Raw genomic sequence first — 15331 nt, 5'->3', positions numbered from 1 at the left:
ACTATGCAGTGAACAGTCATAAAGCAATTTGAAAGAGATTATGATTTTTCCAAAGAAGTTGCTCATAACTGTAGTCCCCTTCTTCCTCCTTCTCCTTTCACTTCAAATTTGTCTGCCTTCTTTCCTTCTCTTCTTCCTTCCTTCCTTCCTTCCTTCCTTCCTTCCTTCCTTCCTTCCTTCCTTCCTTCCTTCTTCCCAGCTTCTCCTCTTTGTCCCTCCAACCCCTTCCCCCCTCCATCCCTTCCCCTTCCAATTCTCCTTCCTTCCAACCTTCCTCCCTCCCCTTCCCCCTCCAATTATCCTTCCTTCCTTTCCTTTCTCCCTTTCTCCCTCCATCCCCCTTCCCATCTCCTTCCCCTTCCAATTCTCCTTTCTTCCTTCCTTCCTTCCTCCTTCCTCCTCCATCCCCTTCCCATCTCCTTCCTCCTTCCTTCCTTCCAACCTTCCTTCCTTCCTTCCTTCCTCCTCTCTCCCTCCCCTCTCCTTCCTTCCTTCCTTCCTTCCTTCCTTCCTTCCTTCCTTCTTCTCAGCTTCTCCTCTTTGTCCCTCCTCCTCCTTCCCTTCTCCTCCTCCTTCCTCCTTCCTTCCAATTCCTTCCTTCCTTCCTTCCTTCCTTCCTCCTTCCTTCCTTCCTTCCTTCCTTCCAACCTTCCTTCCTTCCTTCCTTCCTCCTCCTCCTCCCTCCCTTCTCTCCTCCTTCCCCTTCACCTTCAATCCTCTCCTTCCTTCCTCTTCCAATTCTACTCCTCCTCCCTCCCTTCTTCAACTCAGCCTATTTTCTTTCTTGGCCCCAAATCTCTTGAACTGTCCAGTGTGGGATTCCAGCTTGCCTCCTTCCCTGTCCTTGAATGAGAGGTTCTCCTTCCTCAAAGCCACCCAGCCCTCTTTAGGAAAGGATATGGGGACAAAACGGCCAGTCTAGGAAACGGCGCAATGATCTCCGGTTAGGCATGAACAGCTGAGCGTCCCAAAGCCCAAGATCGAAGGCCTTTGAAAGACCTGAGCCATCCCTTCTTTCTCCACCCATCGTCTTCTAGACCAGGAATGTCCAACCTTGGCAAGGCCTGAGGACCTCAATTCTGGACACCCCAGGTCTAGTCTTTTTCTGACCTTCAAAGGAACATCCCACCCACAACACCCCAAAAATGGCAACCGAAACACATCCGAGAGTGAAGGGAAACTCAACAGAAGGGCCCTCGGAGCTATTTCGATTGTGCATCTAATCAGTTAAGATAAAAATCGAACCCCTAATATACCTCTCCACAGGTAATAGTTAACGAATATATTATGGAGATTAGAAAGCACGACACAATGCAAATACTTTCTCGTGGGAAAGTCCCAGGAAGAAATTTACGGTAAATAACTGCTCTTTGTTCTGCGTTCAAGATAAATAACTGAGGAATGTCCCAGAATTTCACCATTTGAAGAGTTGACTTGGTCCTGCGAGGAGGACACAGCTCTGCACCCAAGGATATTGGCACAAGAGAGCTGTCCAGAGTTCCTGTTGCCAGCCGGTTTCTCCCTCATCCACCAAGATGGTCCTCCTTCCTTCCTTCCTTCTTATCCTCGCCTGCCTGTCAGGGTCCTTTGGTTATGAAGGTGAGGCTCAAACCTGTGTAGGAGCGGCTCCATCTGTCCATGGAAAGTCCTCTGGTCTCCAAAAGCTGGGCGAAATCTGTTGAGCTTTTCATTGGTGTTGCTCTCAATGGAGCCATTGGATCTTCTGTTCATGGAGAGCTGGTTGGTCAGGGAGAAGGTCGAATGGTAAGGCTGTGGGTTGGTTTCCTCACAAGATCCTTCTGGGGTGGCCTCGGCCCAAGCCCAGGTAGGAATCTCCATGAGTAAGGAGGGACTTGAACTCCTGTCCATCATCTCCTTCCTCCCTCCCTCCCTCCCTCCCTCCCTTTCCCTTCGTTGCTCCCTTCTCCTCCTCCTTCCCTCCCTCCCTCCCTTCTCTCCTCCTTCCCATTCTCTCCCTCCCTCTCCCTGCCTATCTTCCTATCTTCCTTCCTCCTTCCCTCCCTTTTCCTCTTCTGTCCTTGCTATATCCCCATTCCCACACTCCCTATCTTCCTTCCTTCCTTTTTTTTTAATAAAAAGTTTTTTTTTTAACACACACACAAACATACAATACATTTTTTCTGAACAGAATATTGGCCAGGTTTCAGATTTATACAACTTTTAGTTCTCTTCTCTGTTTACATTAATATATTTTTTCCTTTTCTCTCTCATTTTTATTTTCTTTCCTTTATTTATGTTGTATATCTAATCTTTGCCCAGAATTCTAATCATTTTTCAACTTTTCTTCCCCGCCTCTAAATTAACCCTTTATTTCCAAATCAATTGTTATCAAAATTAATATTTGTAATATTTTATATATACTACTTATCAAACGTTAAAGTCATTCATATATTTGCAATTCAAAACAATTCATAAAATATCCATTTATAAATTTCTAACTCTTTATAGTAAACCATAATCAACAAAGAAAAATAAGTTAATCTTCATAACATAATATCATTTCTAATGCTTTAAGTGAATTCCATAATTACAATTAAAAGACTTTTTATATTGTCAAATTGCATTATTAATATTTAAGCCGTTCAATATATTGTCAGTCCCTTTCTCCTTTTTTCTTCTTTCTCTTAAAATCCCTTACTCTCTTTATTTGCCCTGTATCCATTCTTCTCTTTTCCCTTTCCCTTGTTCTTATGTTGTCATTGTGACTCCCAAAGTGGTCCTTTAACTTTGTATATTTTTTCCTCCCCCGCTTTTTCCCTCCTTGTCTCTTTCTACCATCTCTATTTTTGTCTGTTCTCCTAGTTTGCAATATGTTTCCAACTGCTCTCCTTATTCCCCTTTCAACAGAATAGAATAGAATAGAATAGAATTTTATTGGCCAAGTATGATTGGACACACAAGGAATTTGTCTTGGTACATATGCTCTCAGTGTACATAAAAGAAAAGATACCTTCATCAAGGTACAACATTTACAACACGTAATGATAGTCATAGGGCACAAATAAGCCATCAGGAAACAAGCAATATCAATATAAATCATAAGGATACCAGCAACAAAGTTACAGTCATACTTATTTATTCATAAGTATACATAATTATTCTTCTTTTGCCATTGTTAATCCCAGTGTTTTTAATTTAATTTTTTCTCTTCCCCCTTTTTCTCCCTTTGTCTCTTTCCAAACTTTCTATTTTTATCATCATTAATTTTTTTCATCATTACTCCCCACACAATCATTTAATTTTTCACAGTATTTTTTTCTTTTGTCTTCAGTAACACTCTCTTGCTTCTTCTTCACAATTTCCATGTCTTCTTGGGTATATCCCAACACAGTTCCTAGTTCATCCGATTTCAATTTTCCATGAGACATTGTATATATTTCCTTTATTTCCCGTTTTAAAGAGATATGCATCCTTTTCATTGTTTCAATTATTTCCTGTGCCATTCTGTATTTTCTGGGTTGTATTTCATCTTCCTTGATCATCAAAGTCAAAGGTTTTTTTTCCTTCTGCTGTTTTGGGTAGCTCCACAAATTATATTCCAAAAAAACCAAATTCCCTTTTGGGTTTTAGGGCTTAATATTTCCATTTTATTTTTTCCTTACTGCATTCACGTTCCCCACACAATTTAGCTGCAATTTCACCGCTGGGACATCTTTTGCCAAATTAAAGTTATTCATTTTCCTGTGAGTTGGTATTCACTCACCCGGCTTAAATGTTCCGTCCAGATCACCGCTCCTGCTTAAAATTTTGGTCCGGTTGCCCCAGCTTAATGATGACCACTATGGCTACCTCCCCCACCACAGAGTCAAAGAGTGTTCTCTGACCTATGAGGAACTTGCCAGTTCCTCTTGGTCTTCCGAGATGCCTCTCTTTCTTCACTATCCCTACAGGATAGATGTGTTCCAAAGACCTCTCGGCATCGATTCGTCAGCCCGAGATTTCGTGAAGCTCATCAGAGCTCGCTATTTCCCGACTGTCTCGCTGCGACGCTTCCGGTTAAATACCCCTTCCCTCCTTCCTTCCTTTCCCCTTCCCTCCCTTTCTTTCCCCCTCCCTCCTTCCCTCCCTCTCATTCCCTCCTCCTTCCCATTCACTCCTAACCTCCCATTCTCTTCTTCCTTCCCTCCTCCCTCCCATTCCCTCCCTCCTTCCCTTCCTCACCCAGAAGACGCTTAGAACTTGAGACCTGCTCTTCTGCTTGGCACCCAGACCTCTGGGAGGGTCCAATGTGTGATTCAAAGCCCCCCAATTCCCTGTACTGAAAAGAACCTCTTCTTCAAGACCCCCTAAAAACGAAGTCAGTGATTCCAAGTTTGATGACTTAATTTGCCCTTACTTTGTTGCTGGGCATAAAATGGGCCATGTGACACCAACCTTTGCTCTGCAAGGCTGGTGTCCTGCTGACCAGGATCCCTTTTGTCCCCTTTCTAGATCTCTGGAACAAGGTCTTTGCATTCCCAGCACCCTCAGCCACGGCCGCCGTGGTTCTCCACATCTCCAACCAGCAACCCTTGGCCAAGCTGACCGTCTGCTTGAGATACTACACCCTCCTGGCCCGTCCGTACAGCCTCTTCTCTTATGCCACCCGCTCCAGCGACAACGATTTCCTGATCTTCAAGAACCAACCCAACGAGTATTCCATTCAAGTCGGGGGCTCAGCGGCAAATTTCAAGGTCGCTCCGAAGGAGAAACCGAGCTGGGACCACATATGTGCGTCCTGGGACTCCAGCAACGGGCTAGTCCGGTTGTGGCTGAACGGAGAACCCCTCCCTCGACAGGGACTGAAAAAGGGTTACAGCATCAGCCCCGAGGCCTCCATCGTGCTGGGGCAGGAGCAGGATAACTTCGGAGCGGGCTTTGACATCAACCAGTCCTTCGTAGGGGAGATTTCAGAAGTCAATCTGTGGCCCCGGGTGCTGAGCCCTGCTGAGGTTAGGTTGTCTAAGAACAACGTGGTGGTTTCTGGCCCTCTGCTTAACTGGGGGTCCCTGAGCTACACCATCAAGAGTGAGGTCTTTGTGGAGGATTTCCTGGCTCCCCAAAATGCGTGCATCTGAGAAAAGAAGGAAGTGTAGGAAGTTAGCACATCCCCCCACCCCCGAAGAATGAAATATTTTAAGAAAATATATTAAAAAAGGGCAGAAGATTATATTTCCCTGGATAAGAAATGGAGAAACATATTTGAAAGACAAAGCAGCTTCCTGCCTCCCCCCTCCACCTTTGTCAATGGGCCAGAGACAGAAACTCATTCTCCCCACCTTTGTCAATTGGACCATCATCTGCAACACAATAGGACCCATCTAGCAACAGAAACTCATCACATGCCACCTGCGAAGATTACATCAGCCAGCAAGGCTAGCTAAGACCCCCCACCCCCTGGGAGTCTGACAACCAATCAGGATATTCCTCCTGTGCCCCGGGAAATTCAAAGCTCAGAGAAAGCATAAAGCCAGGGAGCGCACAGCATCTCAGCCTTTTTTCTGTTTAGGAACTCAAGCCATGTGATCCTGACCACCATTAAACCATTTTTCCAAGCAGTCTCCTTGTTTCCAATGTCTTTTTCCCCACTTGGAACTGAAGATGGATGTTTTCTTCCAACAGAAGGAAGGAAGGAAGGGAGGGAGGGAGGGAGGGAGGGAGGGAAAAAGAAAGAAAAAAGGAAAGGAAAGGAAATTTTCTTTGGGGGGAAAAAGAAACTATATCTCTGTAATAGGTCAAGTAGCCATTAATGAATTACTGGCAGGCGATCCATGTTTGAAAAGCATTCTAGTTTGTTTATCAATAAAATTAGCTTTTTTTTGGGTGTCATGTTGGGTTGAATGTTCCTTGTGGTTTCTTCTTATTGGAAAAAAATCCTAAATGCAGGTCTGGGGGACCACAATACTTCCAAAAATCATCTACAGATAGAATCTTGCCTTGGCATGAGTTTCTCTGTTTTTTTCTTCTTTCTTCCCTTTCTTTATTCTTCCTCTTTTTTCCTTCCTTCCTTCCTTCCTTCCTTCCTTCCTTCCTTCCTTCCTTCCTTCCTTCCTTCCTTCCTCTTTTTTCTCTCTCTCTCTCTCCTTCCTCCTTCCCTCCCACCCTCCTTCCTTCCTCTTTCCTCTCTCCTTCCTCCTTCCCTCCCTCCCTCCCTCCTTCCTCTTTTCTCTCCAACTACGAGTTTTATTTGGGAAGGTCCAAAGTGACCTTTAAGGTCCTGGCCTCCAAGTGTGGGTGGGAACATGCTTGCGTGGCCTGGGAGTCTTCCACCGGGATAGCGGAATTATGGCTAAACAGGATCCTTTTTCTTATATAACTATCAATTGCTTACTATATCTTTATTCTAACCAATGGTAAAATTGATCCCATATCTTAAAAGTATTTTGAATCCTTCCTTTCTTTGATCATCAAAGTTAATCTATTCATTTCTGCACAATTTTTTTTTTAATAACTTCTCCTTCCAGGGGTATTTTCCTTGTTTTCCAATTTTCGGCCAAAACAATTCTTGCTGCTGTTCTTACATGTATAATCAAATAGATATTTTCTTTACTGGTTCTCTCTGGGAGAATCCCCAATAAGAACAGCTCCGGTTTTAAGTCAATGTGTTGCTGAGTCATTTCTTCTAAACATACCTTTATTTTAGTCCAATAATTTTTAGCTTCTGAGCATGTCCACCACATATGATAATAAGATCTTGGTAACTGGTGACATTTCCAACTTTTAGTTCCTTGTGTCTCCTTCGCAGCTGATGTTTGGGTATGTTGCGGCTGCTGTTTACATTCCTTGTGTGTCCAATCACTTGGCCAATAAAATTCTATTCTATTCTATTCTGTTCAGTTGGTGAAGGTCATTCAATCATTCAGGTTCTACAGCTGCCCGGCTCAAGGAAGCGGCTGTGCAGTGAACAGTCATAAATTTGAAAGAGATTATGATTTTTCCAAAGAAGTTGCTCATAACTGAACTCCCTTGTGCATATAATCAGTTAAGATAAATATTGATCCCCTAATATATCTCTACGCAGGTAATAGGTAACAGATATATTATGGAGATTAGAAAGCACCCACAATGCAAATATTCCCCAGAAGACATTTATGGTAAATACTCCTCTTTGTGCTACGTTCAAGATAAATATCTGAGGAACGTCCCAGAGTTTCACCATTAGAAGAGTTGACTTGGTCCTCAGAGGAGGATACGGCTTTGCACCCAAGGATATTGGCGCAAGAGAGCTGCCCAGAGTTCCTGTTTCAAGCCGATTCCTCCATTGTCCACCAAGATGATCCTCCTTCCTTCCCTTCTTCTTGTCCTCATCTGCCTGTCAGGATCCTTCAGCCAAAAAGGTGAGGTTTTAAACCCACGTAGGAGCCGCTCCATCTGTCCATGGAAGATCCTCTGGTCTTCCAGAAGCTGGGCGAAATCTGTTGAGCTTTTCATTGGCGTTGCTCTCAATGGAGCCATTGGAACTTCTGTTCCTGGCAGAGCTTGTTGGTCAGGGAGAAGGTCGGATGGTAAGGTTGTGGGTTGGTTTCCTCACAAGATCCTTCTGAGGTGGCTTCAGCCCAAGCCCAGGTAGGAGTCTCCATGAGTAAGGAGGGACCTAAACTCCTGTCCACCATCTCCCTTCCTTCCTTCCTTCCTTCCTTCCTTCCTTCCTTCCTTCCTTCCTTCCTTCCTTCCTTCCTTCCTCCCTCCCTCCCTCCCTCCCTCCCTCCCTCCCTCCCTTCATTCTTTTCTCCCTCCCTCTCTCCCTTTCCATCCATATCTGATCTATCACCTTCTTTCTTTCCTCCCTCGCTCCCTTCCTAGCTTCCTCTCTCCCTTTCCTTTCCATCCACACTTGATCTCACCTATCACCTTCCTTCCCTCCTTCCCTCCTTCCCTTCCTCTCTCCCTCAGCTCGGCCTCTTTTCATGCTTTCATGCTAGGGCCAGTTATTTCTAGATTGATGAACTTAATTTGATGGCCTCATCTCTTTCCTTCCTTCCTTCCTTCCTTCCTTCCTTCCTTCCTTCCTTCCTACCTACCTTCCTTCCTTTCCATCCACACCTCATCACATTTATCACCTTCCTTCCTCCCCTTCCTCCCTTTCTTTCTTCCCTTTCTTTCCTCCCTTTCTTTCCTCCCTTTCCTCCCTTCCTTCCTTCCTTCCTTCCTTCCTTCCTTCCTTCCTTCCTTCCCTCCCTCCCTCCCTTCTTCCCTCCCTCCCTCCCATCCTTCCTCAGCTCGGCCTCTTTTCATGCTTTCATGCTAGGGCCAGTTATTCCTAGATGGATGAACTTAATTTGATGGCCTCATCTCTTTCCTTCCTTCCTTCCTTCCTTCCTTCCTTCCTTCCTTCCTTCCTTCCTTCCTTCCTTCCTTCCTTCCTTCCTTCCTTCCTTCCCTCCCTTCTTCCCTCTCTCCCACCCTCCCTCCCTTCCTTCCTCAGCTCGGCCTCTTTTCATGCTTTCATGCCAGGGCCAGTGATTCCTAGATGGAAGAACGTAATTTGATGGCCTCTCTACTTTGTTGCTGGGCATAAAACAGGCCATGTGACACCAACCTTTGCTCTACAAGGCTGGTGTCCTGCTGACCAGGATCCCTTTTGTCCCCTTTCTAGATCTCTGGAACAAGGTCTTTGCATTCCCAGCAGCCTCAGACACGGCCGCCGTGGTTCTCCACGTCTCCAACCAGAAACCCTTGACCAAGCTGACCGTCTGCTTGAGATACTACACCCTCCTGGCCCGTCCGTACAGCCTCTTCTCTTACGCCACCCACTCCAGCGAAAACGATTTCCTGATCTTCAGGGACCAACCCAATGAATATTCCATTTACGTTGGTGATCTAGGGGTAATTTTCAAGGTGGCTCCGAAGGAGAAACCGAGCTGGGAACAGATATGTGCGTCCTGGGACTCCAGCACTGGGCTAGTCCAGTTGTGGCTGAACGGAGAACCCCTCCCTCGACAGGGACTGCAAAAGGGTTACAGCATCAGCCCCGAGGCCTCCATCCTCCTGGGGCAGGAGCAAGATGACTTCGGAGTGGGCTTTGACATCAACCAGTCCTTCGTGGGGGAGATTACGGATGTCAATCTGTGGCCCCGGGTGCTGAGCCCTGTTGAGATCAGAATGGTCAGGAACAAGATTGATCCCCGTGACCCTGTGATTAATTGGAGGTCCCTGAGCTACACCATCAAGAACAATGTCTTTGTGGAGGATTTCCTGGCTCCCCAAAACTCTTGCGTCTGAGAAACAAAAAAAGAAAGGAAGGAAGGAAGGAAGAAAGAAAAATTCTTTGGAAAAAATAATCTATTTTTCTGCAATGGGATGCAAATTGCTTAAAGAATCACATTACATTATAATGAATTACATTAATTAATGAATTACACTAATCAATGCTTGAAAAGAACGTGTGAACATTATAGTTTCTTTAGCAATAAAATTAGCTTTTTTTGGTGTCATGTTGGGTTGAATGTTCCTTGTGGATTTTTCTTATTGGAAAAAAAAAACTAAATGGAGGTGTAGGGGATCACAATACTTCCAAAAATCATCTACAGATAGAATCTTGCCTTGGCATGAGTTTCTCTGTTTTTTCCTTCTTTCTTCCCTTTCTCTCTTTGTTCTTCCTCTCTTTTCCTTCCCTCCCTTCCTCCCTCCTTCCCTCCCTTCCCCTTCCCGTCCCCTTCCTTTCTTTCCTTCCTTCCTTCCCCTTCCCTCCCCCTTCCCATTTTTCTCCTTCCCTCCCCCTTCCCTTCTTCCAATTCTCCTTCCACTTCTCCTTCCTTCCTTCCTCCCTCCTTCCCTCCCCCTTCCCTTCTCCTTCCAATTCTCCTCCCATCCTCCCTTCTTCCATTCTTCCCTCCCTCCCACCCCTTCCCCTTCCAATTATCCTTTCTTTCTTTCTTTCCTTTCTTCCTTCCTTTCTTCCTTCTTTCCTCCCTCCCTCCCTCCCTCCCTCCCTCATCTCAGCCTGTTCTCTTGCTTGCCCCCCACAAACTTCTTGAACTCTCCGGTGTGGGATTCCAGCTTGCCCCCTTCCCTGTCCTTGAATGAGAGGTTCTCCTTCCTCAAAGCCACCCAGCCCTCTTTAGGGAAGGATATGGGGACAAAACGGCCAGTTTAGGAAACGGCGCAATGATCTCCGTTTAGGCTTGAACGGCTGAGCGTCCCAAAGCCCAAGATCGAAGGCCTTCGAAAGACCTGAGTCATCCCTTCTTTCTCCACCCATCGTCTTCTAGACCAGGAATGTCCAACCTTGGCAAGGCCTGAGGACCTCAATTCTGGACACCCCTGATCTAGTCTTTTTCTGACCTTCAAAGGAACCTCCCACCCAGGACACCCCAAAAATGGCAACCGAAACACATCCGAGAGTGAAGGAAAACTCAACGGAAGGGCCCTATGGCTGAACGGGGTCCTTTTGCCCAGGAAGGGGATCGGGAAAGGTTACGCCGTCAGTCAGAACGCGTCCATCGTCCTGGGCCAGGATCAAGATACTATGGGGGGTGGGTTTGACAGCAGAGAATCTCTGGTGGGGGAACTCAATGATTTATATTTCTTTGACTGGGTGCTGACACCCCGAGAAATGGGTTTCCTAAGGAAAAATCTCTTTGCAGCCAAAGCCATCATTAGCTGGAGAGCTTTGTCGTACCAGATCAAGGGTTACGTGGTGGTTAAGCCCCTGAAGGGTCGGTTTGTGTGAATCTTTTTTTTAAATATATTTTTTATTTTATTTTATAAACAAACAAACATTTAATACATCAGTCATTCCTTCTGTGTGAAGGAAGGAATCTTGGTCTTTTCTTCATGGCTCCATCTTTTTCTTGTTTCTTTAATCTATTACAGTTTTTTCACAAATACAATATTCTAATTATACCATTTTCTCACATAACTATCAATTGCTTACTATATCTTTTTTCTAACCAACAGTAACATTGATCCCATATCTTAAAGTATTCTGAATCCTCCCTTTCTTTGATCATCAGAGTTAATCTATTCATTTCTGCACAATCTATTTTTTTTTTAATAACTTCTCCTTCCTGGGATATTTTCTCTGTTTTCCAATTTTCGGCCAAAACAATTTTTGCTGCTGTTCTTACATGTATAATCAAATAGATATTTTCTTTACTGGTTTTCTCTGGGAGGATCCCCAATAAGAACAGCTCCGGTTTTAAGTCAATGTGTTGCTGAGTCATTTCTTCTAAACATACCTTTATTTTAGTCCAATAATTTTTAGCTTCTGAGCATGTCCACCACATATGATAAGAAGATCCTGGTAACTGGTTACATTTCCAACATTTAGTTCCTTGTGTCTCCTTCGTAGTTGATGCTCGGGCATGTTTCGGCTGTTGTTTACAGTTGGGGAAGGTCATTCAAACATCCAGGTTCTACAACTGCCCGGCTCAAGGAAGCGACTGTGCAGTGAACAGTCGTACAGCAATTTGAAAGAGATTATGATTTTTCCAAAGAAGTTGCTCATAACGGTAAGTCCCCTGTGCATCTAATCAGTTAAGGATAAAATAATTGATCCCCTAATATATCTCTACACAGGTGATAGTTAACAAATATATTATGGAGATTAGAAAGCACGCCACAATGCAAATATTCCCACGTGAGAAAATCCCGGGAAGAAATTTATGGTAAATACTTCTCTTTGTTCTGTGTTCAAGATAAATAACTGAGGAACGTCCCAGAGTTTCACCACTGGAAGAGTTGACTTGGTCCTGAGAGGAGGATACGGCTTTGCACCCAAGGATATTGGTGCAAGAGGGCTGCCCAGAGTTCCTGTGTCCAGACGGTTCCTCCATTGTCCACCAAGATGGTCCTCCTTCCTTCTTCCAATTCTCCTTCCACTTTTCCTTCCTTCCTTCCTCCTCCTTCCTCCCCTTCCCTTCTCCTTCCAATTCTCCTCCCATCCTCCCTTCTTCTATTCTTCCTTCCCTCCCTCCCTCCCACCCCTTCCCTTTCCAATTATCCTTTTTTTCTTTTTTTCTTTCCTTCTTTCCTTCCTTTTTTCCTTCTTCCCTCCCTCCCTCCCTCTCTCCCTCATCTCAGCCTGTTCTCTTGCTTGCCCCCCACAAACTTCTTGAACTCTCCGGTGTGGGATTCCAGCTTGCCCCCTTCCCTGTCCTTGAATGAGAGGTTCTTCTTCCTCAAAGCCACCCACCCCTCTTTAGGAAAGGATATGGGGAAAAAACGGCCAGTCTAGGAAACGGCGCAATGATCTCCATTTAGGCTTGAACATCTGAGCGTCCCAAAGTCCAAGATCGAAGGCCTTCGAAAGATCTGAGCCATCCCTTCTTTCTCCACCCATCGTCTTCTAGACGAGGAATGTCCAACCTTGGCAAGGCCAGAGGACCTCAATTCTGGACACCCCTGGTCTAGTCTTTTTCTGACCTTCAAAGGAACCTCCCACCCAGGACACCCCAAAAATGGCAACCAAAACACATCCGAGAGTGAAGGAAAACTCAACGGAAGGGCCCTGTGGCTGAACGGGGTCCTTTTGCCCAGGAAGGGGATCGGGAAAGGTTACGCCATAAGTCAGAAAGCATCCATCGTCCCGGGCCAGGATCAAGATACCATGGGCGGTGGGTTTGACAGCAGAGAATCTCTGGTGGGGGAACTGAATAATTTATATTTCTTCACCGGGTGCTGACACCCCGAGAAATGGCTTTCCTGAGGAAAAATCTCTTTGCAGCCAAAGCCATCATTAGCTGGAGAGCTTTGTCGTACCAGATCAAGGGTTACATGGTGGTTAAGCCCCTGAAGGGTCGGTTTGTGTGAATCTTTTTTTTAAATATATTTTTTATTTTATTTTATAAACAAACAAACATTTAATACATCCGTCATTCCTTCTGTGTGAAGGAAGGAATCTCGGTCTTTTCTTCATGGCTCCATCTTTTTCTTGTTTCTTTAATCTATTACAGTTTTTTCACAAATACAATATTCTAATTATACCATTTTCTCACATAACTATCAATTGCTTACTATATCCTTTTTCTAACCAATGGTAACATTGATCCCATATCTTAAAGTATTCTGAATCCTCCCTTTTTTTGATCATCAGAGTTAATCTATTCATTTCTGCACAATCTATTTTTTTTTTAATAACTTCTCCTTCCTGGGATATTTTCTCTGTTTTCCAATTTTCGGCCAAAACAATTTTTGCTGCTGTTCTTACATGTATAATCAAATAGATATTTTCTTTACTGGTTTTCTCTGGGAGGATCCCCAATAAGAACAGCTCCGGTTTTAAGTCAATGTGTTGCTGAGTCATTTCTTCTAAACATACCTTTATTTTAGTCCAATAATTTTTAGCTTCTGAGCATGTCCACCACATATGATAATAAGATCCTGGTAACTGGTGACATTTCCAACATTTAGTTCCCTGTGTCTCCTTCGTAGTTGATGCTCGGGCATGTTTCGGCCGTTGTTTACAGTTGGGGAAGGTCATTCAAACATCCAGGTTCTACAACTGCCCGGCTCAAGGAAGCGACTGTGCAGTGAACAGTCGTACAGCAATTTGAAAGGGATTATGATTTTTCCAAAGAAGTTGCTCATAACGGTAAGTCCCCTGTGCATCTAATCAGTTAAGATAAAATAACTGATCCCCTAATATATCTCTACACAGGTGATAGTTAACAAATATATTATGGAGATTAGAAAGCACGCCACAATGCAAATATTCCCATGTGAGAAAGTCTCCGGAAGAAATTTATGGTAAATACTTCTCTTTTTTTCTGAGAAACATCTCAGAGTTTCACCACTGGAAGAGTTGACTTGGTCCTGTGAGGAGGACACAGCTCTGCACCCAAGGATATTGGCGCAAGAGGGCTGCCCAGAGTTCCTGTGTCCAGACGGTTCCTCCATTGTCCACCAAGATGGTCCTCCTTCCTTCCCTTCTTCTTGTCCTCATCTGCCTGTCGGGATCCTTCGGCCAAAAAGGTGAGGTTTTAAACCCACGTAGGAGCCGCTCCACATGTCTATGGAAGATCCTCTGGTCTTCTAGAAGCTGGGTGAAATCTGTTTAGCTTTTCACTGGCGTTGCTTTCAATGGGGCCGTTTCGATCTTCTGTTCATGGGAGAGCTTGTTGGTCAGGGAGAAGGTCGAATGCTAAGGCTGTGGGTTGGTTTCCTCACAAGATCCTTCTGAGGTGGCCTCACCCCAAGCCCAGGTAGGAGTCTCCATGAGTAAGGAGGGACCTGAACTCCTGTCCACCATCTCCCTTCCTTCCTCTCTCCCTCCCTTTCCCTTTTCCTTCCTTGCTCCCTTCTCCTTCTCCTTCCCTCTTTCCCTCTCTCCCTCCCTCCCTCCTTCCTTCCTTCCTTCCTTCCTTCCTCCCTCCTTCCCTCCCTCCCTCCCCTTCCCGTCTCCTTCCCCTTCCAATTCTCTCTCTCTCCTTCCTTCCTTCCTTCCTTCCTTCCTTCCTTCCTTCCTTCCTTCCTTCCTTCTCTCCTTCCTTCCTTCCTCCCTCCCTCCCTCTCTTCCTGGCCCCTAGTCTTGAGTTCTGATGGGTGATTCAAACTTTACCCATTGTCTGTACTTGAACTGAGAGGAACGTCTTCTTCAAGACTTCCGAAAAAAAACGAGGTGAGCAATTCCTAGATGGATGAAGTTGATTTGATGGCCTCTCTACTTTGTTGCTGGGCATAAAACAGGCCATGTGACACCAACCCTTGCTCTACAAGGCTGGGGTCCTGCTGACCAGGATCTCTTTTGTCCCCTTTCTAGATCTCTGGAACAAAGTCTTTGCATTCCCAAGATCGTCTTCCACAGCCACCGTGGTTCTCCATGTCTCCAACCAGCAACCCTTGACCAAGCTGACCATCTGCTTGAGATACTACACCCTCCTGGCCCGTCCGTACGGCCTCTTCTCTTACGCCACCCGCTCCAGCGACAACGATATCCTGATCTTCAAGGACCAACCCAATGAATATTCCATTTACATTGGTGGTTCAGTGTCAAATTTCAAGGTCGCTTCAAAGGAGAAACCGAGCTGGGAGCACATCTGCGTGTCCTGGGACTCCAGCAACGGGCTTGTCCAGTTGTGGCTGAACGGAGAACCCCTCCCTCGACAGGGACTGAAAAAGGGTTACAGCATCAGCCCCGAGGCCTCCATCGTGGTGGGGCAGGACCAGGATGACTTCGGAGGGGGCTTTGACATCAACCAGTCCTTCGTGGGGGAGATTACGGATGTCATCCTGTGGCCCCGGGTGCTGAGCCCTGTTGAGATCAGAATGGTCAGGAACAAGATTGATCCCCGTGACCCTGTGATTAATTGGAGGTCCCTGAGCTACACCATCAAGAACGATGTCTTTGTGGAGGATTTCCTGGCTCCCCAAAACTCCTGCGTCTGAGAAA

General features: G+C 45.4%; 3 protein-coding genes across 3 annotated transcripts; all 3 read left to right on the top strand.

Moving 5' to 3' along the window:
• Positions 1–912: 912 nt before the first annotated feature.
• On the top strand, positions 913–5558 carry LOC131186886 (C-reactive protein-like). The gene is made up of 2 exons (XM_058160858.1): positions 913–1599; positions 4453–5558. The coding sequence occupies exons 1-2, from the start codon at positions 1536–1538 to the stop codon at positions 5076–5078; spliced, it is 690 nt and encodes a 229-aa protein (XP_058016841.1). The 5' UTR covers positions 913–1535; the 3' UTR covers positions 5079–5558.
• A 1492-nt stretch (positions 5559–7050) lies between these two features.
• On the top strand, positions 7051–9253 carry LOC131186641 (serum amyloid P-component-like). The gene is made up of 2 exons (XM_058160444.1): positions 7051–7337; positions 8597–9253. Exons 1-2 carry the CDS (start codon positions 7274–7276, stop codon positions 9220–9222), a joined length of 690 nt encoding a protein of 229 aa, XP_058016427.1. The 5' UTR covers positions 7051–7273; the 3' UTR covers positions 9223–9253.
• A 3612-nt stretch (positions 9254–12865) lies between these two features.
• Positions 12866–15327, top strand: LOC131186817 (serum amyloid P-component-like). The gene is made up of 2 exons (XM_058160743.1): positions 12866–13914; positions 14702–15327. The coding sequence occupies exons 1-2, from the start codon at positions 13851–13853 to the stop codon at positions 15325–15327; spliced, it is 690 nt and encodes a 229-aa protein (XP_058016726.1). The 5' UTR covers positions 12866–13850.
• Positions 15328–15331: the final 4 nt, after the last annotated feature.

Source organism: Ahaetulla prasina, chromosome 17, assembly GCF_028640845.1.
Source record: "Ahaetulla prasina isolate Xishuangbanna chromosome 17, ASM2864084v1, whole genome shotgun sequence".
In the NCBI taxonomy this organism is placed as follows: Eukaryota; Metazoa; Chordata; class Lepidosauria; order Squamata; family Colubridae; genus Ahaetulla; species Ahaetulla prasina.
This window is presented reverse-complemented; position numbering and strand designations above follow the sequence as displayed.

Excerpts from the sequence above, each read along its gene's own strand:
- LOC131186886 (XM_058160858.1), top strand. The coding sequence starts at position 1,536 with ATGGTCCTCCTTCCTTCCTTCCTTCTTATCCTCGCCTGCCTGTCAGGG. Across the intron at positions 1,600-4,452 it reads AGGGTCCTTTGGTTATGAAG|ATCTCTGGAACAAGGTCTTT; the intron begins GTGAGGCTCAAA and ends TCCCCTTTCTAG.
- LOC131186817 (XM_058160743.1), top strand. The coding sequence starts at position 13,851 with ATGGTCCTCCTTCCTTCCCTTCTTCTTGTCCTCATCTGCCTGTCGGGA. Across the intron at positions 13,915-14,701 it reads GGGATCCTTCGGCCAAAAAG|ATCTCTGGAACAAAGTCTTT; the intron begins GTGAGGTTTTAA and ends TCCCCTTTCTAG.
- LOC131186641 (XM_058160444.1), top strand. The coding sequence starts at position 7,274 with ATGATCCTCCTTCCTTCCCTTCTTCTTGTCCTCATCTGCCTGTCAGGA. Across the intron at positions 7,338-8,596 it reads AGGATCCTTCAGCCAAAAAG|ATCTCTGGAACAAGGTCTTT; the intron begins GTGAGGTTTTAA and ends TCCCCTTTCTAG.